A 22460-nucleotide genomic window follows, 5' to 3' on the forward strand; every position below is an offset into this window, starting at 1 on the left:
TAAAGCACAAATCAACTCGTTATGTACTATGCGTTGAATAATAAAATTCTCCAATGAATATTTCAATGAAGCTACACCATGATGGCAATGAGCAAACTCCATAAAACCAAAGGTATATTTTCTAATTCTAAAACAAAACAAACAGCTATAAATCGAATGCTAATAGAGGTATAAAATCACTAAAAAATTTGGCTAAACAGAAGCAAATGCGAATGAGGAAGGTATTCACAATCTTGACATGACAGCGTGTACACCCTTAACTTAGCGGGCCTGATTGGGCGTGATGCTTATTTAAGGTGCCTCAGTTGCTTTAGCTCAGTGTCCTAACTGGATGAGGTTGATAAAAGAAACCACCATACCCTGGCCTCAATTAATATTCACTTGGTTGGCGTTAAATATGGTCTAAGGTATTTATGCTAGCCATAGCAAACATCAATGCTGCATTGGAAAGAGGATTTATGGAGACAAAGGTAATCCACTGCCATACGTCTATTCGAAATTTTATGCTTATCGTAAAGACGGAGCAGAAAATCGTTAAATATCTAGTTCTATCTGAGGCTCGTAAGCTTGATAAACATTAATTAACGATAGAAAGAAAACGAGGCAAAAATGCAGCTGCTGTGCGATCCTGTTTTTCGAAGATTGCCGGCTGGTTGGGCGGGGCCAGTTGTAGCCAAACTGCTTGTTGGCTACAAGTATAGTGACTGTGCCTATGTAATTTGACTGACTTAAATCTCCACCTACATATCAAAAACATTACACGAATTCTGATAAGCCTTACTTATGTAACTTGACAACGTAAAAGTTCACACCGATGAACGCGTTTAAACTACAACGTACATTTGATGGTACAAAACACGTATATACTTTACATTAATCGGACTAATATTCTCAACGTATGCTTCAGTTATTCAATTTCAAGTGTCAATCAGCGTGCCCAGCACAAACTCCACAATTTAACAACAACAACAACAGCAACAAGAATGATTGTCGGTGAAAATATATAAGCCAACAGGTTTAGACAATAGAAGAAAGTAATCTATAAATTATTTTATTACAAAACCCGTAAACGTGAAAACTGTTTGAAAGCCAAGGTATTGGCAAAAGAGCAGCGGGCTTTCTAGGGCACGGTGGAGCAGCCAGCTGCAGTTCTGTTTTAAATTGTACAAAAAAAACAGGAAACTTGGGACTTGTTTACGCTGTGGCTTGCAGCATGTTTGAATCATAGAATTGCAAACCAGCCAAACATAAAAACGATATCACAAGGGGAGAAAGATTACGCAAATGCACACAGTTGTGAAAAGGCTATTTATCATCTGCTTACTCCGCCAAAATAGACTCCATCCCCTAATATTTAGAAGAAACGGCGCGAAAGCCAGTTCAAAGGTTGTCAACGATGCGTACAGCTGCCTAAATCCCTTAGCCTGAAAACCCGCTTTATCAAAGATCCTCATTTCTAGCAGAGCCAACATGTAGGAATTCTAATAAAATCTACGTTATATATTTATATATATATATATATAATATTTATATATATTACAATGCTACCAGAATCACGATCAAAAGTCTTTATGGTACAATAAATTTTTAATTTACACAGCATTAATGAAACCAATTTTTGAAGAGTTATTTCGCTAACGTTTCTACCACTAATCGAACACCTCTAATCCCCGAGGTTAGCAATACGAGAAATAACAAGTGAAGGTTGAAAGCATCAAATCTGCATCGATACATTAAGACCTTCGCGGCAATCCCATTCAATTATTTATAAGAATGGCAAGATATTGCTGATCACAGCAAAACTGATGCTTGGGATCAAGCTAACAATAATTAACCTTAGAATTATTCATTTGCGAGCTTTGTCAATGCAATCACGAGCTCAGAAAATCCAATTAACATTTATGCAGGTTCTTTAATGATGCAATGTTTCGCTTGACATCATTTTTTTCATCGTTGTTCATAAGTGCATGGCTTGTTGAAATAGGACCACTGACTCGACTTAAAAAGGTAAATAGCACAGATGCCCATTTTTCATAGAAAATTTCATCAGTGAAAAGTTTTCACTTTTTAGGTGAAAACAATTTTTTAGCAAAATTCATAATAGATATCTTTCAGAAGCTGGAATATGCTTAAGCTGCAATTTTATCCAAAAGAAAACAACCAAAATTGGTGCAGGTTCAAGGAGCTTCTGGGGTGGATTTGCCAAAGGCATAACGATGCAGTGTAAACAAAAATTGGCATTTGCTTCCAATGAGCACTCCACTGTTTACTCCTATATAAAATGGATCAGGATTTAGGATAGTACTGACAGCGAGATAATCCCAAAAATCTTTAAACAAACTCTGTTTCTACTCAACTGATTCATTAACCAAGAATCTGTATAAATCCACAAGACCCACTAGCACTAGATATGAAACCCCCTAAACAGCATATGCTACCAAATTTCCTGGTTACCTTCCATCCTCGGTCGCTTTAGATTCGGTCCTTGCATAGTCTTTTCTAGTATATGGTCATCCTTCTGTCTCATGTAAAGATGAGGCCTCGGCGAAACAGAGTGGGCACGCACTGGTGACGTCATTTCTCGATGAAAGTCCGAAGGTTCCACTTTCACATTTACTGACTTCCCCGGAGGCATCCCCATGCCACCTCTGCAAAAAGGAAATTTAATAATCAAGATGCTGCTGTGCAATTGGAAATATTAATTTTTGATGATTTTTGCCAAAAAAAAATTCAATATATGGTTTAAGTATCTTTGAGGTTATTTTTGGTCTAAAAACGTCACCAAGCACCTGCTTCCACAGTCCATGTGCCTCTAAATAACATGTCCGTTCCATACCCCCCTTCGACTTTCACTTATCAAACAGCAAGCATCTTAAGATGATAAACGCTAAGGATGGGTATGGCAGTGATCGAAAAATGAAATACCTGGAAATTTTTTCCTGTCTGTGTACCACATAAATCGGGGTATTACTTAAATCACATGTAAAATTTCTACTAAAAGTGGATTACATTGCCCGAAGGTATTTATCAATGTGTAATGTCTTATCTAGATCGTCGCTTATCTTGGCTTGAGCCCAAAGAAAGAGTCAAATGTTAAAATCAGCATCGAGCAGCCCCAATTTTTTTAGCCTAAGCAAGCAAGTGTTTCGTGCAACGCAGTACGAAATTGTATTTCAGAAATACGACCGGGGTGAAAGTTACTACAGAAATTTATACGCACTTGCTTTGGAAATGTCGTCACATTGCAATAAAAAATGAGGCCATGCTATGTTCAAATGATGACAACTGGCCTTCTCATTGACTGAAGAGAGAGCCTGTTCTAAAATAGGAAGTACCACAGCACCTCCATACGACGCTTAGCATTTAGTGAAAGGAAATTCAACTGACCTTTGGAGGGCATGTTGCTGCTGCGACGAGTAAGCCTGGTTTAACGACGATAACTGCATCAGCTTCATGGCATCTGCTGACTCTAAGGTATAATCGCCTGGGTAGCCACTTGGCAGTCCAGAGGGGAAAGATGAAGGCATCGAAGGAGGCATGCTTGGCGTAGCAAGGGATATGACCGGCGTCGCAAGGGTGTCATTTGTCGGGATATTCATGTGGACTAGTGGGGTTGACATATTTGGGGCATGACCATCTTGCATGTTTGAATGCGGCTAAAATTAGAAACCAATCAATGAATAGACAAATAAAGCCACTAAAGAAACAACAAAACTGTATGAACTGAAAAAGTCTTCAGTTTCTTGAATTCGTTTTCATTTCAAGAATGCCTATAAACACTTTCTCTTGCTCTCTAAGACTAAATATTTCTAAAATTGACTATAAGTTAAGCTCGTGCTTTCGCGAAATTCCTCATCCTCCTCCATGTGATACTTAAAAATGACACGTGATTATGAATCCATCAAGTAATCTGGGTCCTTGTCCTAAGCATAAGTAAAAAACATACGGTTATAACATTATTCCTTAATCAAGGTCTTTCTTCAACTAACATCACAACAAAGGGCAATTTTCTAGTATCCATCATCAGGTGCAACAAAAACTGAAAATTCACCTGTCTCGATGAAGAGCTAGGAATGACAACCTTCAGACCAGGGTGTGTTTTTCCTTGATTAGATATGACAGCTGGCGATGTGCTTGGTGGCATCCCCCCACCTGCAAAATCTCTAGGGCTTCTTGAGTCCTGTTGGTGTCTAGGAGATGGCGAGGTCATACCACGGGGCTGTGAGCCTGAAAAGAATTGATTCGTCAGGTTAGCTACTAAAGGGGGGGGGCATTGGTTTATGAAGGTACACTAAAAAATAACATGCAAAGAAACGTAAAAGAAAGAGAAGAACAAGCCAAAACATCCACTACAATGCACGTTAGGACGGCGAGGTCCGGTGAAAAGCAAGGTCCGGCGAAATGAAAGCGTAGCTTGTGACAGTTGAAGACTCAGGACACACTCAACTTGCGAAAACAAACTACTGCTTACTGTTCAAGTTTACGGTAGCTCCACCTTGATTTCGTCAATTATAAGACATTTCTGTCTTATGGGCAGGTCTTTCAAGGATAAGCTTAGAAAATTGACAACGAGAAGCAGCTAATTGCGTTGAAAATTCATGCCCAAGGCTAAGCTTGGATTCAGCGTGGGTTTGACTCCCCAATAAGGCAAAGATGACATGACTAAGTGAAAATCCTTGAAGAATATTCCATGAATGCCATCGAGCTGCGGGAATATATCTGGTAATTCTCACTCAATTCCTGTAACTCTAGTCTAGCTTTTCTAGGCCAGTCAATTTACTTGTTACTAATCCGGGAAATAACTGTTAGCTGTACGAGATTGCGGCTGTTTTTCAGGAAATCTTTGCATGATCATTGAAAATCTATGACCGACATTAAGCACATACTACAAAAACACATCATACTAAAAAGAAGGATTATGCTGAACGCCTCCCAACTCAACTGGATACGTTTATACATCTGATTAAATCTTATTGTTATGGGCCAACGACAAAAAAGACTCGTGCTATGAACAGTATTTAAAGGCAGTAAATGCTTCATTGGATTAAACTAGCTAGTTACCGTCGCAGGTTAGGTTAAGAGCTATACTAGGCTTAGCGGACAAACTTTTGAATGAAATTTATCATCAAACAGTATCGCTTTTGGTACTCACTCCATTTTCATAACCATACACTTTTCGTGTTTCGTTACAATATTGCTATGAACCATGAATTCATTTTGCAAAAGGGATTTGGTTATAACTTATGCTAAGCAGAAAGGAAGTAGTCATTGAAAACAAAATAATTTTTCAAATAATAGGAAAACACGTTCATATAAGAACAAAAAGGAGTGGAGAACAGGGAAATTGTAAAGGGGAAGTGAAATATTGTCTATAGAACAAAATCCCGAACAAACATAATGCAACGTACATCTTTATTGGGCTTTGGTAAAAACCAAAACAAGAGTCAGACGAAAAGCAAGTACCTATGAGCTGCATCGGGCTTGATGAATGTCGCCTGTCCTTTGCTTGGGTCGACATGGTTGGATGCTGTGGCCTTCGCAGAGGCGGTGATGGTACTTCATTGGGTGATGTCTCACTCACTGGCACACTGACAGGCATCGTCTGGTGGTGGTATGGGTGCGTACTGACCTGTGAAGCCAAATGAAGCGGTTACAAAGCAAAAGTGGGAATGGTTCACACATAATTGGTTAGATAGACTTCTTTTTAGTCAGATGAAGATGGTAGCATGGTTTGCAAGCAACAAAGACTACAATGTTTAGAAGGCCTAAATACCTAGCAGTGAATAAATGCTTTTGTCGCAAACCACTAGCACATTCGCTTCGATTTTTAAGTAACTTTGCTAAGGTAATACAGCGTATAAGACTTTGTGCTGTTGTTTTGGCGTTTTTCTCGCAACGTAATAAGTACTTGAAGTACAGAAAGCTTCCGGATAATTGAAAGCATTTTGTTGCATCTTGCGCAGTGTGTAACTTACATAATGACCAAACGGCATTATTATTTGAAAAAGACAATAGTTCAAAGAAATTCTCAATCACCTTGTAGGAGTTTGGCGCATTGTGCGCCCACTGCGAATGATTATCCCTCTGCAAATTAATTAAAAATGTATGATTGTGACGTCACACACCGAAGCAAAACAACACGTGAATAATGAACACAAAAAGCCTTATTTGCAAAAACATAAAGCGTGTATCAAATCAATATTATGCAGACCTGTGATAGAACAAATGCATGTGATAGATTCGGCTAAAGAAGACAGGTGAAAGCCTTCAACACAAGTAGCATATAAAATAGCAGTACTTGATCGCTGACAGTGGACATCATTTCAATTTCAATGGAGGAGAGTTCAAGTGATTGTGCCTGACATTCTAGGATCTCAGTCTTATGTTTCTCTATCTTGTTCATTTATGGTGCATATTAAGAACCAGGCTTAATTTTCTGGAATATGGAACCTTTAAAACTTCTAAAAAATTAAAGGCTTTTGCACGGGGTTAGATTCGGAAATGAAATACGCCCTTTCGATCAGTATCGTGACTGTCTTTTCTGTTTATTTTTAAATTTACGTTTTTAATGCTTAAGTATAGTATAAATTCATTTATTCAAACTTTAACTTTAGATAACCCCAGCTGAGATAATTCTAAAAAGAGAACTGAAACGAAAAAATCAAGAATAAAAGAACCTAATTCTACAGACGTTTGAAAAGATGTGACACTGATTCAAAAAACTTTGTTACACTAATAGCTAAAAATGTTAAGCTTATATTATAGAAATGATAAGATATGACAAAAATTCAAAAACTCGAAAAGCAGAGGAGTCCTTAAGAATACACTATCACAACTACGGGTTATCACAATTAACATAACAAGGAAAATAAATGTTTTCATATATCGATAAAGGCCTAGATGCTCCTTTGCAGGAGCGTATTGACGTGTAGGATACATCGTCACAGACAAGAGAGGTTCTTAATCCAGTTACGTTAATCCTTGGAAAACGCAACCGTATTCAAATGAATGCATATGTGGATTCTCTTTAAAAGCGCGACTTATGCAAAGCCCAGAACCAAGATAAACCCTGAATGGAGGGCGAATAACAAACAAAAAAGAGAGAGCAAAGCAGAGGAGACAAAAAGATTTTTACCAATTGATTGTTCTTCATCATCTGGTCAAACTCTTCGTTGATCTTGTTGAATTTCAATTCAGTTCTAGGCGTGAGAACGAACTGCAAAAGGAGAAACGTTCTTGAAAACCTCTCAATGGTGTTGATGAAGAAGAGGCTACAGTGCCCGAAGAATTATACGCAGCCAACAAAATTGTTTAGAATTGGCTAGTGGAACTTACGTTTCCTTCCAACGATAATGTTTTTCGTGGTCTTCTATTTTTAATTACAGGAACGTAAGGTCTTATATATAAGATCAGATAGGTAGACAATTTGAATCAGACAATTTTCTTAACGAAGTAAAAAATGTATCCATAGTTTTACAAAGTTTTCGCTTTTATATCTAAAGGTAATTGCCTTAAAGCAATTGTCTTAGTTCCGATTTTTTTAATAAGTTAAACTTGCAATCTGAAAATCCGTTTTACTTTGTCATGTAGTAACAAAAAAATGTAAAATTTGTGACCCAGTGTTTCTAGGAGATCGGTTTTAACAAGTGAAAGGCAACACACTATTTTATAAAATACATTAATTTATATATACTCAGAATTACAGAAAAGACACCGTTTGAAAAAAATAGATTTCGCATTCAATTTCTTAGGAGAGAATGCTTGTTATTTTGCCACTTGGGTTAAATGATAAAAAATGATTAGATATTTGAAGAAAAATAAACTCAAAAAGCAAAAGAAATGTTTGGGAAACAAAAGCGCTAATACAAAAGCGCTAATGCTAAGACAGCCTTTTGTAGTCTGATAATAAACATCAATTCGATGTTACAATAATGTGTAGTTCTAATTTCAACAAGAACTAAAAAACACCTCGGGGATTGAAAACAAAAAAATATCCATTTGGAAAATGTAAGAGTGATGTATCATATGTATGAGTTGCCTAGAAAAATGAAAGCAGAGTTTTTAATAAAGGGAACTCTGGGACATTTTTTAAAAAAGCCAGCAACCTAACGACAGTCTACTAACGGTAATTCAGCTCAACTGGGTCAGTGATAAAATCGGCTGATAACCACTCGCTACCTCAAGCTATAAAAAAGGTACTTTCTAAGTGTTGGCGGTGAGATAACATGAAAAATAATAGTGCTTTTGTGCACCCGCTAGAAAGATGAATAGTTATTGTGACAAATATGGACTGAGTGAGGATACTCACACTTGCAGCGCCCTCTGCTTCTTCGGGTGAGTTGCATTGTTTGTTTTCTTTACGAGAGATTGCCTGTGAACAAAACAAAATTAATTTAAAGCCCGCATCTAATCTTGTGGAGAATATTTAACATTAGAATGTTTTTGTTAACAACATGACCAGCGAACGAATGTTATTCAATTTGTGAAAACCAAGGTCAATGGTCAAGCAAGATCAAAGCAAAGACTAACATAGGGGTTACTCAAGAGCTCATTTTTCTCCAAATATAGGACAGCGCTTCCTTGCCACATCTGCTTCAGTTTTCTAGGGCCTAAGTGGGTCTTTTATACCCTTTTCAGTAGAATCCCGATACAATCACACACCAAATGTTGCTTGGAAGTTGTGACCGAAAGCCGGGTATGACTATGAACGGAGCTTAATTGAACAGTTTTACTTAATTGGGCCTAAAAGCCGGGTATGACTATAAACGGAGCTTAATTGAACAGTTTAACTTAATTGGGCCTAAGTTCTATCTAACATTATCAACATTTAAACATCACCAAAACTTTAAAAAATTGTGCCCGCTGCTTTCCAACCATTTGGCGGTTTGGCCGCTTTGACGAACCATGTGCACCTGACGCGAGTTGTACCCAAGCGGACTCCTTTATGTGACCGCAGGCGGAACAAGAGAGAACAGCCGAGCAAACCAAAAACTAATGAATTTCCTGGCAATTAATGGACAGGTGGTAGTATGAAAAATACACGCCAAAAACGAACTTGAACTAAACCCCCGAAGACACACTTAAGTAAGTTTCTATCTCCTTCAAAATGTCGCAGGCTAACGCATATTGTTATAATAACAATTAATTAAAATCTGCCCATAGCCATGATGTGTATATGAATAATACGATGATGTTTTGAATAATATCTTGGTTGTAACAATATTGGAAAATATGAAAAGGCAGGTAGATCAATCCCGTTGCATTATTGATAACAACCTTTCATGGGTTCAACATATCAACCCTAACACCTCGACTTCTCAGGGCAGAGAACAAAACAAACGCTTACAGTTTTGACAGTAGCAGTTGAACGAGCGATAAATCAATTTTCGTTTCTGTATCTTTTTCCGTTAAATCAAGCTAAAACCCACAGTGTTGAATGAGAAAAACCCCTGTAGTGCTCATTTACTTTAAACAGAGAGCAAATGCTATCAAAATCACATTTTAGATTCAAAGCATGGAGCTCTTTCAGCTTTCGCAAATTCTCCGCCTTCTACATGAAAAGTGACACACAAAGAACGGTAATACGGTGTCTTTAAAATGTCTGGAAGAAAATCTCGCTCGAAAGAGCAACAGATATGAAAGATTAGACGCAGATTAAAGAGTCATTATGGAAGAATTGCTTGGGTTTGTATCGCAAGATATGTTCGACTAACAAGTGAAACTCGAGTTTCGAACGGCGTTTCAAAATGTGAAGCGATTTGGTGGAGACTGCAACATATTAAAGTAAATAAATGAACAGTAAGGCAGCATGGCAACTTTTTGCAGTCAAGCAAGCTGACAAATTCGTAAAAAGGGAGCTTCAAATGGTTTCGGCCTCATTAGATATCATTACGATCTTTCTCAATTTTATACACCATTAGCTAGAACATTTACCAGATTTGACGACTTTGAATAATAGAATAAGTTGCCAGAGCGAATAAGCAGACAATGAACTAGTTTTAGCAGATGCTATTCGCCTTTTACAGGTTAAATTTTGAAAAAAACAGTCTGTTAAAGAAAGACGACAGCAGGAGCAGCCTTGAATCCAAAATTATACTCGGTGCCATAAACGAACAGACAAATCTAAATTATTTGGGAAAACCCATGCATAGAATGTGCAAAGCAATGAGTAAGGCTGCAAAGTAAAGACATTTTACAGTTGTGATTCAGTTTGAAGTTTCAGGTGTACATCCTTGGAGGAAAAATGCAGTAAAATGGTCAAACAATGACCAAAATATCAGATAAAACTGCTGAGACAGATAGAAACATGACATTTCCCAGCTTAAGAAGACATCGTTAAAACACAGGCTATGGCTGTTGGGTCAGTGCAAAATGTAAATAAAATGGCAGGGCAGCCAGCTTTGTTGCCAGTGTTTAGCGTAGGTGGTACTGACATTGACTTAGTGAACAAAGTAAAATACCTTGGTCTCCTTATAGACAATAGTCTAACGTGGAGGTAGCAAATGGAGAACATGAAAGAGAAAGTTTCTCACACGATCGGCCTATTGAAGTAGTGTAAAAACTTTGTATCAATGGAGACCTTGAAGGACATTTATCGTAGTATTGTAGAACCACATCCAACTATTGCTGTTCCGTTTGGGGCTGTAGTGGTATTAAGGGGATAGAGTCTCTACAAAAGCGACAAAACAGGGCTGCTCGAATCGTTACGGGTAGTCCTTATGATGCAACTTCTGCGCCGTTACGCAAAGAACTTGGCTGGTTGTCCATCAAAGAAATGATCGTGAAAGAGACATCTACAATGATGTATAAATCTTGCATCACAGTACCTTAGAGAGCTATTCGCTAGACTATCAGATGTCCATACACGAGAGCTAAGAAACACTAAAAGTGATCTTGCAGTACCGCTAATGTGAACAGTAAGTGGCCAAAAGGCATTCTCTTACCGTGGTACAAAAGTGTGGAACAAGATTAACAACGATATCAAAGAGGCCCCCTCAGTATACTCTTCTAAGTTGAAGCAGTTGGGGTAGGAAGATCTTAAATTTTGTACAGATATCTTATTGTATTCAGATGTATATATTTTTATCTAATTTATTTGTAATTACTTTATTAGCAACTATAATTTTAACAAGGCCAAATTGTAAAACAGTAAACTTTATTGAATTTGTATTTTGTATAAATGTGTATAAAATATGAAAATATGAATACATGAACTTAAATAAACAGTATATTGTAGGCATATAATTCAAGTCCATCATCATTAGAATTGTTATTATGAAACACAGGTTAGATTAAGGAGAGGGCCCAGACCTGGCCATAAGAGTTTTGGCAGGGGAGCAGTAAACAGTTCTCCTAGTAATTTCCAGGTGGGCAATTTGTAGATAAATAAGAATGGAAACAAAGGAAAACTGATTTCAAGAGAGCAATTTCAATTTTAGAGGAATTTAGGAGAACAATCTGTAGCTCCTCTCCAACATTTGAGGACAGCCTCGAGGAGAGCAAAGCCATGACACAACAAAAATTTGATTATTCGAACCCGTATAGCTCGACGGTGGTTAGTAGTAATTACGGTGGTTAGGGGTACATGGAAACACTTACTTCGATTATGTCTGCATTGGTACGGCTTTCGTGGGGTTCATTGTATTCTGTATACCGCAAAAGAATCTTGTCCATATCAGAACTTGCATATTGAAAAAGCTTGTTGCCGGAATTAAAAATGATTAATGCTATTTCACAGTCACAAAGGATGCTGAGCTCATACGCCTTCTTCATCAGCCCAAACTTCCTTTTGGTAAAGGTGACCTACAATAAAATAAACTAATTAATGAAACATTTTTCAACATGCGAATAATTCACTTTAAATGAGTCACCAATCTTCAAAATTAGTGGCAAAGATTTTGAAATACTGTGCTACAAACATCATTTCAACATAAGGAAACTCAAATGTATAACCTTAGTAGCAAACTCACGAGGGGATTCTTACAGATAAGGGAATTTCGCATATGAAGGAATCTTTTGAGTTAATATACGGTCGAAAAGCTAATAAGCACCAGCGCCCTAATTAGTTCCACAAGTCAGCAGCAAGTGAATTCACAAACAACTACATTTGTCTAGTTAAAGCATCTGTCACACAAAATGTGTTCAACAAATTCATCCACATTTTCATTAAAATAAATGGTGGAAATTTCTGTTTTCATTTGTATGGAATGTTAACGGAAAACTCGAAGAGTTTTAGACCAAAGGCAACTGAGAACTAGCAAGGGGAAAGCAGGTGAATATTGCAGGGTCAGCAAATTTACAATGCACTGACAGAGGATGGAATGTCGTGTCAAAAGAGAGATCTTCAGATTGACTTTGGGACAAAAGAATCTCGGCTTGCAAGGGTCGCTGGAAAATGGAAAAATGCCTGCGTCATCCGACATTTCGAATACTCCTTGGTCGGGGAATTTCTTACAGGGGACGGTTCACCAGGCTTGCTAAATGGGGTGTAATAATGCGGGTATCAAGCTAAAGGTAACTTGATTGTCGAATGAATGCTTATGTATGTGAAAACGTGAAGAGTGTGACTGAGCTCCGTTTAAAGTATTTTTGAATTCTTCGAAATCTTTCAATTAGTCTTAAAATCAACAGTCCACATTGCATCTACAGATGGTCTAGTAATGAGGTCTGAAATCTGTTCACTGATTCGCAGGTGATCTGTAACGCCCACATAAATGCCATTTAGTGAAGATTTGAAACAAATAACGTACACACCTATATGCTTAGGGCAAAATGAAATAGCACTATCTAGCTTGCTTTTCCTGAATTGCCAAATTGATTTTATCCACGCCTGGCAGGCGTTCAAAATGTAGCCTTCGGTTGCCATATCCTTATCTTTCGTTTGTGACACCGACTACGGCTTTAGAAATTCTAAAAACAGACAAGCTGAATTTGGCCAGGCTACAGAAACTCTCAAGTTTTGCGATGAAACACTACGCATGTATCAAATGTTACTATAATGTATAAAGCCTTGGCCAAATTGGGTTGCCCGACAATGTTGCTCGAAATTTTGTTGAATTTTTTGTCGTCGAAACATTGTGATAGCGAAACATTGCCTTGAGCTTTTTTTGCTCACTTTGTCAAAACAGCGCGCCAAATTTGAGTTGATATGTGGTTTTCAAAAATTTGGATAAGGAGCTGCAGCCACTGGAAGCTGGTTACAAAGGTTTTGACATCACAACACCATTGTTGCTTTTAGCACTCTTTGGTTGAGCACTCGTAGAAGAAGTAGCGGGTAGCATTTGGCTGATTTGTTGTTTTCAAAGAACTTGCACTTGGACTTGCTTAAGACGAGACATTTTTATTCTTCCTGAACTATTCGTCCTCTCCATGGTTTTCTTCCTATTCTGTACAATAGACTTCAAAACTTAAATTTTGACAAGCCATTTTATTTAAATCGAGTATAGCATATTGTTTTGCAATATAACATTGCGCATGTTGATTATTCTCAGATGGGAAATCAAAGCGAATTGTTGCCCGACAATGTGGCCAAACTGGACAACATTTGAGCAACATTAGGAATTTGTGAATGTTGCCCGACAATGTTGCCCAATTTGGCCAAGGCTTTAAGGATTACTGCTATGGATCAAGGGTTGCCACAATGTATAAAGGGTGGAACAGCTTTGATCATAAGAAAAAATAAGTTGAAAATATTCTGCGCAAGTGGGAAGCCAGCCAAAAAGGGCGAAAGTGTATTACTAAACTACAATACCGGACAGAAGGTGCTGAGACTTTGCACCATATTTCCCTTTTTTATGTTGATATCCCAGCAATTTAAGTAAAGATACAAAATCAATTTTGAAAGGGGGAGCAGGGTAGATGTTGGGCCATACATGCCAAGTTTCTGGTGGCAGTCAATTCTTCTAATTTTCAGTTCCCAAATAAACAAATCGGTTACAGATATCCTAAAAACTAACAAATAAAAAACTTTGAGAAGATTTTGCGTATGAGCCAGCTGGCTGCTATAAACTATTGCATTTTGATGGTATTATTTTGAAATCGCTGACCACATTGTTCGTCGCTATATGTCTTGGTAGAGCTGCCTCATTTCGAGGACAATAAGCAATTGCAATTTGATGACATTGTAGTCATTCCCTAGTTTTCAAAATGAGGACCAAGTTAAATTTTGGAAGGAATTTTTTTTGCTTTCCAAGTCAAATTAGAATGTCTTGTACTTTCCATCAAAAATTGAAAAATTCATCTAGCTGTAAGCCGGACAATAAAGTAATCCTCTTGTATTACTTGTATCAAACAATTTTTGTAATACAACAAATATATTTCTACAGAGGAACTAACTTTCTTATATCACATAATAGCATATTGATGAAAGGATAAGCCTTGGCCAATACCCCAAGCAAAATACTTCATACAAAAAGGTCATCATTTCAATGTTGGGTTACCGTTTAATGAATAACGAAGCATTGGGACAATTGATTAAGCAAAAGGTTGCGATAAAAGAGGCTTATCTAGTTTATGTTTGTAACCTTATATTGAGATCCAATAAATGACATGAAAATACCAGCACAAATGGTGTTTTAAATCCGTTTGTGGATGAAAGCCATGTGAAATCGCTAGGGGTCAAACTGTTATGTGATCTGACCGGTACTCAGACGTCTAAATGTGGCTCAAGAATCTAAGAATAGAAACCGTAGCACTTAAAATAGCAACAGAATATAGCACTTGGATTTCATTGTTGAAAAGCTCGAGACGCTCTTGCCTTTCCGGAAGGAGCAGCCTCAACACTGGGGTGTTAAAATTTAATATGTTCAAGGCACGACAAAAAGGCATCGACACCATCAGTAAATGTTAATTACGACAAGGCGTTACTGCTTATTGTCATCATGAAAACCTTGGAAATAGGGAAGACCGAGGGGCAAATCGCTGCTTAAAATCACGTACGCTCTCGAGAATAATCACACTTTCATCACAAATTGATCACATTGATAAAAAAATCAAAATAATCACAGCGTAACATTAATCACAAAAATTACTTAAAAATAAATATCATGATCTTAGACCACGTCTATCCGCATATGTTATTGAAAAATGAAATATCTAGAACGTCTCTTTCACACTTTTTCAAACATTTCATGAACACATTGGAAAATCTGCAAACAAACGCTCGAGAACAACAAGCTTTTATAAATACCCTGCAATGAAGCAAAATACGAAGGCCTCGTTATGATGCCGGGGTCACTGAAACGACCATTGCTGTTTTTGTTGCCCAAATGCTACTGAAGTTCATCTGACCGAAAACCACACCTGATAGCAGCTTTTTTTACTCATTTCTCGTTGGTTGCTGTTTTAAAATCGTTGCTAAACTGCCAAGATAGGTTGGCATTCAATTTATGAAATATTGTTGTTTTATTTAGCTTATGAATTAGTTTGCTGTCATGCGTTCAAACGACGTTTATTGCGCATGAAATTATTTGAGAGCATTTTGGAATCTATGATTCAATTTCTAAATAATCACAAATTAATCACAAATTGAGCAAATATTATTCACTTTAATCAATAAAAATCAAATTAATCGCACACAAAATTGATTTAATCACAAATTAATCACTAGTGATTACTAATCTCGTACACCATTTTCAAGAGTGATTTGCCCCTCTGGGAAGACATTCAGTAAAATAAAGCGTTGTGGCTTCTATAGACATTAAACTAAGCCGTTACAGGAGCATCCAGATTCTAGAATCTAAGATGACCTTTATTTATGTCTTGTGAGTCACCTCCTCTAACGAGTGAGTCACCTCCCTCCGCCCTTGGTAGGATAAAAGAACAAACATAATTATGCTTAATTTTAATGGATATGCTCTTTGACTCCATGACTTATCAGAAGAATCTACTTTGCATGTCTCCAAAATCCTGCAATGGTGTAGGTACATAATCACCTTCTCCCTGAAAGATTGAGTCTTGACTGATTTTAAACGGTTTTTAGGCATGGGGGCAAGCACCCCTAATCCCTACCCCTAACCCCTGCCCCTATGCTTGCGACGTGAACGCCATTTTAGTCTCCGACTTAGCACAATGGCCTTTTTTTGAGTCGACAAGAATGTTGAAAAACTAGAACTGACAGGAGCCCCGGGTGACTGAAAAAAGCGGGTACGCTCATTTTTATATTAGAAACTTGCTAAAAGAAACTTGCGAAACAAAACGAGTACTGACTTGCCGAAAAACTAAAGAAACTTGGCACTAAAGGCAAAATAATTAAGAAACTACGTCAATGGGATTGGCTTAAAACTCTAGACACATCACAAACTGTTAACAAATCAAGTTCAAATCTCTTATCTCTACTCTTAGCCTCTTATCTACTATGATATAATAAAATACTGAAATATGAATTAAAATCTTTTTTCAAATGAGAGATAAAAATATGAAATAATTTAAAAAGAGGTAACAATTACAAAAAAACATTAAGTACTGATGCATTAAAAACTGGACAACTCAAATATGGACCATCGTGCCTTTCAAAAAGTGAGAGTTATTGTTAACCACGAAAGTTGCTGGTATCAAAGACTAAGTGATTTGATAATTCCTGAAAACACAAAATTAACTGAAACTGGAAAAAGTTCACTCAAAAAACTGCAATACAAATATTTGATAACTTTTCTCAGAGATTGAACTAAACGAATATTTCACTGACACAGAAAGCATTGCTAACTAACGAGGCAAAATTAGCAAAGTAATTAACAGACCGCGATACAAAGGGAATCCAATGACCTATACCGATATTCTGTTTTCCAATTTTTTTTATTTCGTTCTCGCTAATTAAATATTAATGCGGGCCTTTCTTACCCTTTTCACAATTATCAAAGTGAAAGAAGCTAACAAGATCTGGGAAACATGCCCACTGAAAACAAACTGGAACAAATGGCGAAAAAAACAATTTTTCTGAAGAAGGAAGTGAATTAAAGGGTAACTGCTCCAAAATTTGCTTTAAAAGCACTATACAATTACCATACCACATGTAACTGTATTAATTCATCACATGATACATACAGATATTGTCAAGAATTGTTCGAGAATTGATTTTTAGAAATATGAAATGCAAGAATGAGTTATTCTCCGAGGGGCATCTCTATGAAATCTCGTACACCTTTTATGTAGATCCTATTGTTTTCTATGAAAATACTGGGATATCCGTTTGTCTTCGTGAATATCTCGTTCGCTACCTGCAACAGAAAATTGCCCTTCGCCCTTCTCTTGTCTTTACTGACCATCATTTATAAACGGTGCATGCTATATAATTATGTTAATTTATGCCAATCTGCATTTTCGTTTGTATGTAAGCTAGTTATGTAGTTACTTTATAGTTACTGTAGTTATGCAATCAACCAGTAATCAATCTCAGTTAGAGTCGCAGGTTTCTGAGCGTTTCCTATCAATTCAAGACTACTCAAGGTAACAGGAAACTCCCCTTACGGTCTCAACCCTATTCTAGGAAGGCCCACCGAGAGCTTTTCTTAGGCCTGGGGCAAAAAAGAAAGATGCGGCACGGGATGACGTAATTATAACTGTGGTTGTTAGGAACCTTGTTATGACTTTTTGGGCCCCGCTCAGCTTATTGTGTATGGATTCTCCCCCTGTCCCCTTTCTCGTTGGGTCTGGCTATAGATGGAGGGGCATTGGCATAAGTGCCTTGCTGTTGAATACCCTTTTTTTGTGACACAACCAACAGCTACGACGCATTTGTCTGCTATATAGTTAATGTATCTAGTAATTTGTTTTGCATTTCTTTAACAATTCATTTCATTTATAAAAGTTTCAAGGTGACGTCATCTTATTAAAACAACAGGCTTGCCCCCCCCCCCCAAATATTTGACCATGTGTCCGCCCCTGTATTCAGTAGTGTTAAATCAAAAAATTCAAAATATCTGTACTTAATTTGTTGCACAAACTTCTTGCAAAGTAATGAATCCAATCATATATGTTCCAATGAAGGGTCCCTCAAATTATTAGGACGGCTAGCAGCGGGTTGTTCAAAAGCAAGAATTTATTGCACTCAGCCATGATAAAGTAGGAGCATAAGGCAGAGGTGCGTTGAGAACAACTGGGGCATTTAAATGGAGGCTTAAATGCAGGTCCAATAGGAGATTTTCTGTCGGACTGGGGAAAAAGAAGAATTAGGCTCGTGATGACATCATTATAAAGGATAATTATTATTGTTGTTGTTGTTGCTGTTGTTGTTAGGAACCTTTCAATAACATTTTGGGGGCACCATTCAGCTCACGGACCGGGGAAATTCTTCCCCCTTGTCCCCTGTCCCCTCTTGACGGTCCTAATTAAACATATAGGTTATGACACTAGAATTATCAGACTATAAGAATTATCACACTACAATTATCAAGCACACCTGATCATAATTGAATTTACAAACATTTTCTTTGTAGATATCCAGGCAAGAAGTAAGGACACAAAAGACCAACAACCACACCCATGACTGTTTGTTTAGTCAAAACAACACAATCGTCAAGTTCTTTAATCATTTTACAAATGCACTTTCTCACCATTTTGAAATTTTTTTTATTAGATAAGGAAGAACAGGAGAAAAGGAGGTTTTTTGGTTATTTGATACAATTTATAAGGAACTTAGTCCATCGAAGGAATGAATGAAGAGGAGCCAGAAAAGGTATTCAAGTCCTATATTTGCAGGAGTCAGGGCTTTACCAATAACAAACCATACTATCAAAGCAAGCACAACAGCAAGTAATAAAAAATGAATCCAAATCTAAAAGTAGCTAATTAAGCCTAGTTGAGCTGTGTCTTCAAATGCAAAATAAAGCAAGATCACCTGTCTATTTCTTTCATCGTTGATTTTGGAAATTTGAATCTTCTTACGACCCATCCTCTGATTGTCGATGCTGAGAGATTGCGGCACGACTCGTGGAGCCAATGGTTTGTCTTTTCCTACCTCAGAAGCCAGCTTGAAAGAATGCACAAAATATACAAGCGCACTGGAATAGAACAACAACGAACGGAAATTACCAACTTCTACTTGCCCTTTAGGAGCGAAGTCAAACAAAGCAATGTAAACTAAAAATAACACATACATGTTATCCTAATAGGATTGATTACTGTAGACATGATTTCGCAAAAGATTTGCAAACAAAGTTGTATTAAACGCCCTCGTGAATGCTTGGCTAATTACAAGTGCGGTTAGGTATCATTTCTGTATGGAATTAAATCCGGGCAGATTGCGGTGAAACTGTCAATGGTCTTACAAACAGTCATAGAACATGGAACGAAATACCGAGAAAACTGAGCGGCCAGTGGTTTAAACCGCAGTCTTTCGATAGCATCAACTCGAGTCAAGCATAAAACAGGTGCTTCCTTAAGAGGTATCTGCTATGAAGACTGTGGACAATAATGCCCTGCAATACATTGTAAACAATCCATATAAGATATTGCCGTCCATTGCATTGAAGTCCTATGCTATCAATTATTGCTCCATATATTAACTAAGCAATAAATTAGTTATCGATGTAACAAATTAACAACTTCATAAATTAGATTGGCACAAAAACTTTGTATATTATGCACACAATAATCACCTTGATGAATGGGGATCTTTCCCTTGAAAAATTCCAAAATGCAACTAAATGCAGAAAAATTTGCTTCCACTAAAATTCGAATTGTTTGCAGGTTTCGCTAGGCCCACGAGATTACTTGGATTGCAAACTAAAATAGGACCTGCAGAAAACTGTGTGACCTGATGTTCATTCTGGTGGCAAGGGCGAATAACTTAGCAACTATACATATTTGTGGTTACATGTCGTGTTATGATATCAGGAAGAATGGATCGTGGATTAGCTCTTAAAATGAAAGCCATTAAATAGGCAAGTACACGGGTTTTGACTTATTACTCAAAACTTCAATCAAAAATAATCACAACAGATAAACTGTTCTTCTATGCAGTCAAAATGCAAATACAGTGTGATCGTGAAGCAGGCAGCTATGCCATAACCTAAGGGAGATCATGATGAGGTTTACGACACATGGAAGCTATTTATCACGGCGGAAATTCAATCAAAACAAATAAATTTATCTGGATCCATGATACGTTCACCCGAGGGATCACAGCCAAAGAAATAATTATTAGATGATAATGTTACCCTGGTTGGTAGAGAACAGAGCCACTATTGAAAGCATAGATTTTATTTGCATAGCATGTGAAAAGGCGGTAAACAAAGTGATTCAAGACGATTTTGAACAAACTCTCGCTTACAATTCGAATGTAAAGCTAAGTAAACCTTTGATCACGTCAAGAAACTCTTACTGCGTAGTTGATATGAGAAAAAACATGACAAGGACGCATCATTGAAATCGTGGGGAAATATTTGCATAGGGCGTTGAAATTTGCCTTTAGCAAAAGTACAGAGAGAAAGCAAAAAATAACAGTTACGAAAGGTGAACAGATATGCGTACACTTTCACGCTAAGTGAGCTAATTTAACGCTGGGAGCAACATAAAATCTGACTACGAAGTCAAGTATCTTTGCCGGGTTTCATTGAAGCTACTTGTTGTGGCATTCGAAAGTAGGCGTTCCCCGCATCAATATTTAGTAAGGAATTTTGCATTTCTTAAGATTAAAAACAAAATATTGTGATATTAACTGTTTTTCACATGCTTCAGACAACTTTCTGAGAGTCAAAGGCAAAAATTTGGTCTGATATCCAAATCCACCGTCAAAACCAATATCCCCATTGCGGCTTATACACACTTCCTGTTAGCCATTCATTGCTCTAATACACTGGCAGTTTGCGTTAACAAACATGTCTCAGCAAAATTTCATTTAAAAAATGCACTTACTCATACTTTTAACCAGAAGAACAACTTTTCTTGCCGCAGCTAATCTGACACTAACTTAGACTTGCAATAAACATGGCATTAACGGTGAATATAAATCAAAATTTAAAAGTAAGTTGCAACGGTTGCCTACTTGCTGGCGTGAAATCCAGCGTTTCGTTTTCAAGCATAGTTCTAATATTGCACCTGTATTTTAACCGAGCGCCTTATGACTTGCTGTCAGATCAAAGATCCATTTTCCAAGTGATGGAATGCAGCAAGCTACTTAGTTCCTGAGTCCACCCAACAATATATCAGTTTTAAGCAACAGTCAAACTTTTTTTTATTGATGCTAAAATTAAATTTAAATAAACATTTTATTTGAGAAAACTGTGAAACTGCATAGTTGCTTTTGCTAAACTTGTGCAGCGGGCAACTAAGATGGAATATGACAGACTTGACTGCAAGACACGCTGCAAAAAGCTCTCACACACACGTACAAAAAGATTAGCATACATTTAATATTCCATCACATACTTATTTTGATTAGATTCTGCGCTTCTCGGCCGCTAATCACAAACCTTGAGACACCATCAACCTTGACATGAAAACATGATGACTTGACAAACCTCCCTTGGAGAGGAAATATTGCTTGGCTCAAAATGGCCTCTTGCTTCAATCCGACCGATAGACACATCGTCGAAATCCTCAGTTCCCAATTAAAACTCGAATCGGGATTATAAGAGCTAACGTATATCTGAACAAAATCGCATTACAAAGTGTTTATACATCTAAATACAATTTCATTGCACCACGGAAAACGTTCTTCTTCTGGGCAATCAATGCAGTTATCATGGAGGCAACCCCACGCCATTGGTGACGGGATGCAGGCCTGCCAAGCTAAATTCCTTTAAAACGACGATTTATAATAAGCATACTCACTGTACCCCGATATCATTAAGTTGATAGAGAATAACAACATTAGCCTGAATCCAACGTTGATAGCTCGATCGCAAAAGAAATTTCCTGCAAATCCATAATCACAGCTTTTAAAATGGACTTTTCCTCGATTAGGCGAAGGAACGGAGTTGTTAGGCCATGCAAATTTCTACAGCGAAGTTGAAGCGAGAAAATTATTAAACGAGTTATGCGGTGACCCGCTCGCGATTGCATGATTTCTTGTGCGAACGAAAAACGTTGAGCCAGCCAACAGAGACAAAAATAATCGAATAGTTTTCTATTTTTACCCACCAGTGATGTACGCCGAACGAGCTGCAGTGTGACACTACTCCCAACGTACTATTTGTGGCAACACTTATTGTGCGCTAAGTATTTCTGGACAGGGAGGCATCCCGTCAATGGATAGTAAGGAGAATTTAGAATTTGATCTTTTCCTAGTCAAGCCTCTCTCTGCCTTCATACGCTTATAGCGCTGGTTATTTGTTTCTTTAGTCAAGACTCAAATAAACTACAGAAGGAAATTTTAACTGAATAACCCATCAATCTTAATTATTTAAGGACGTATTAAATTTTTGTTGGGGATTTCGGAAACTTCGACAGGTCGAGAAAAACAACGGTAGGACCGTTTTTTACATAATTAAAAAAATATCTATTAGATAAATTTGATCACAATA

General features: G+C 37.4%; 1 protein-coding gene and 1 long non-coding RNA gene across 5 annotated transcripts in view; one reads left to right on the forward strand and one right to left on the reverse strand.

The window, feature by feature from the left end:
• Window positions 1-16: 16 nt before the first annotated feature.
• On the reverse strand, window positions 17-22173 carry LOC135687219 (myocyte-specific enhancer factor 2C). Of its 4 annotated transcripts, none has more exons than XM_065203727.2 (10): window positions 22078-22173; window positions 18833-18995; window positions 11599-11802; window positions 8309-8371; window positions 7136-7216; window positions 6037-6084; window positions 5464-5629; window positions 4052-4227; window positions 3388-3656; window positions 17-2648 (listed from the first exon to the last, which is right to left on the reverse strand). In XM_065203727.2, the coding sequence occupies exons 2-10, from the start codon at window positions 18884-18886 to the stop codon at window positions 2435-2437; spliced, it is 1275 nt and encodes a 424-aa protein (XP_065059799.1). In that variant the 5' UTR covers window positions 18887-18995; window positions 22078-22173; the 3' UTR covers window positions 17-2434. The 4 variants fall into 4 exon arrangements, with proteins under 4 accessions (XP_065059799.1, XP_065059800.1, XP_065059801.1 ...); XM_065203728.2 differs by lacking the exon at window positions 22078-22173 and adding an exon at window positions 21769-21999; XM_065203729.2 differs by lacking the exon at window positions 22078-22173 and adding an exon at window positions 19593-21999.
• LOC135687225 (uncharacterized) overlaps window positions 22071-22460 on the forward strand; it is a 15708-nt gene continuing 15318 nt past the window's right edge. Inside the window, exon 1 of the long non-coding RNA XR_010516171.2 lies at window positions 22071-22191. This is a non-coding gene — a long non-coding RNA (uncharacterized LOC135687225). The remainder of the gene's footprint in view (window positions 22192-22460) is intronic.

This window comes from Rhopilema esculentum, chromosome 20 (genome assembly GCF_057945365.1).
Source record: "Rhopilema esculentum isolate cy_ngs chromosome 20, ASM5794536v1, whole genome shotgun sequence".
Classification (NCBI taxonomy): domain Eukaryota; kingdom Metazoa; phylum Cnidaria; class Scyphozoa; order Rhizostomeae; family Rhizostomatidae; genus Rhopilema; species Rhopilema esculentum.

Excerpts from the sequence above, each read along its gene's own strand:
- LOC135687219 (XM_065203726.2), bottom strand. The coding sequence starts at position 19,093 with ATGTATGTGTTATTTTTAGTTTACATTGCTTTGTTTGACTTCGCTCCT. Across the intron at positions 6,085-7,135 it reads TGATGAAGAACAATCAATTG|AGGGATAATCATTCGCAGTG; the intron begins GTAAAAATCTTT and ends ATTAATTTGCAG. Across the intron at positions 5,630-6,036 it reads ATGCGCCAAACTCCTACAAG|GTCAGTACGCACCCATACCA; the intron begins GTGATTGAGAAT and ends TTGGCTTCACAG.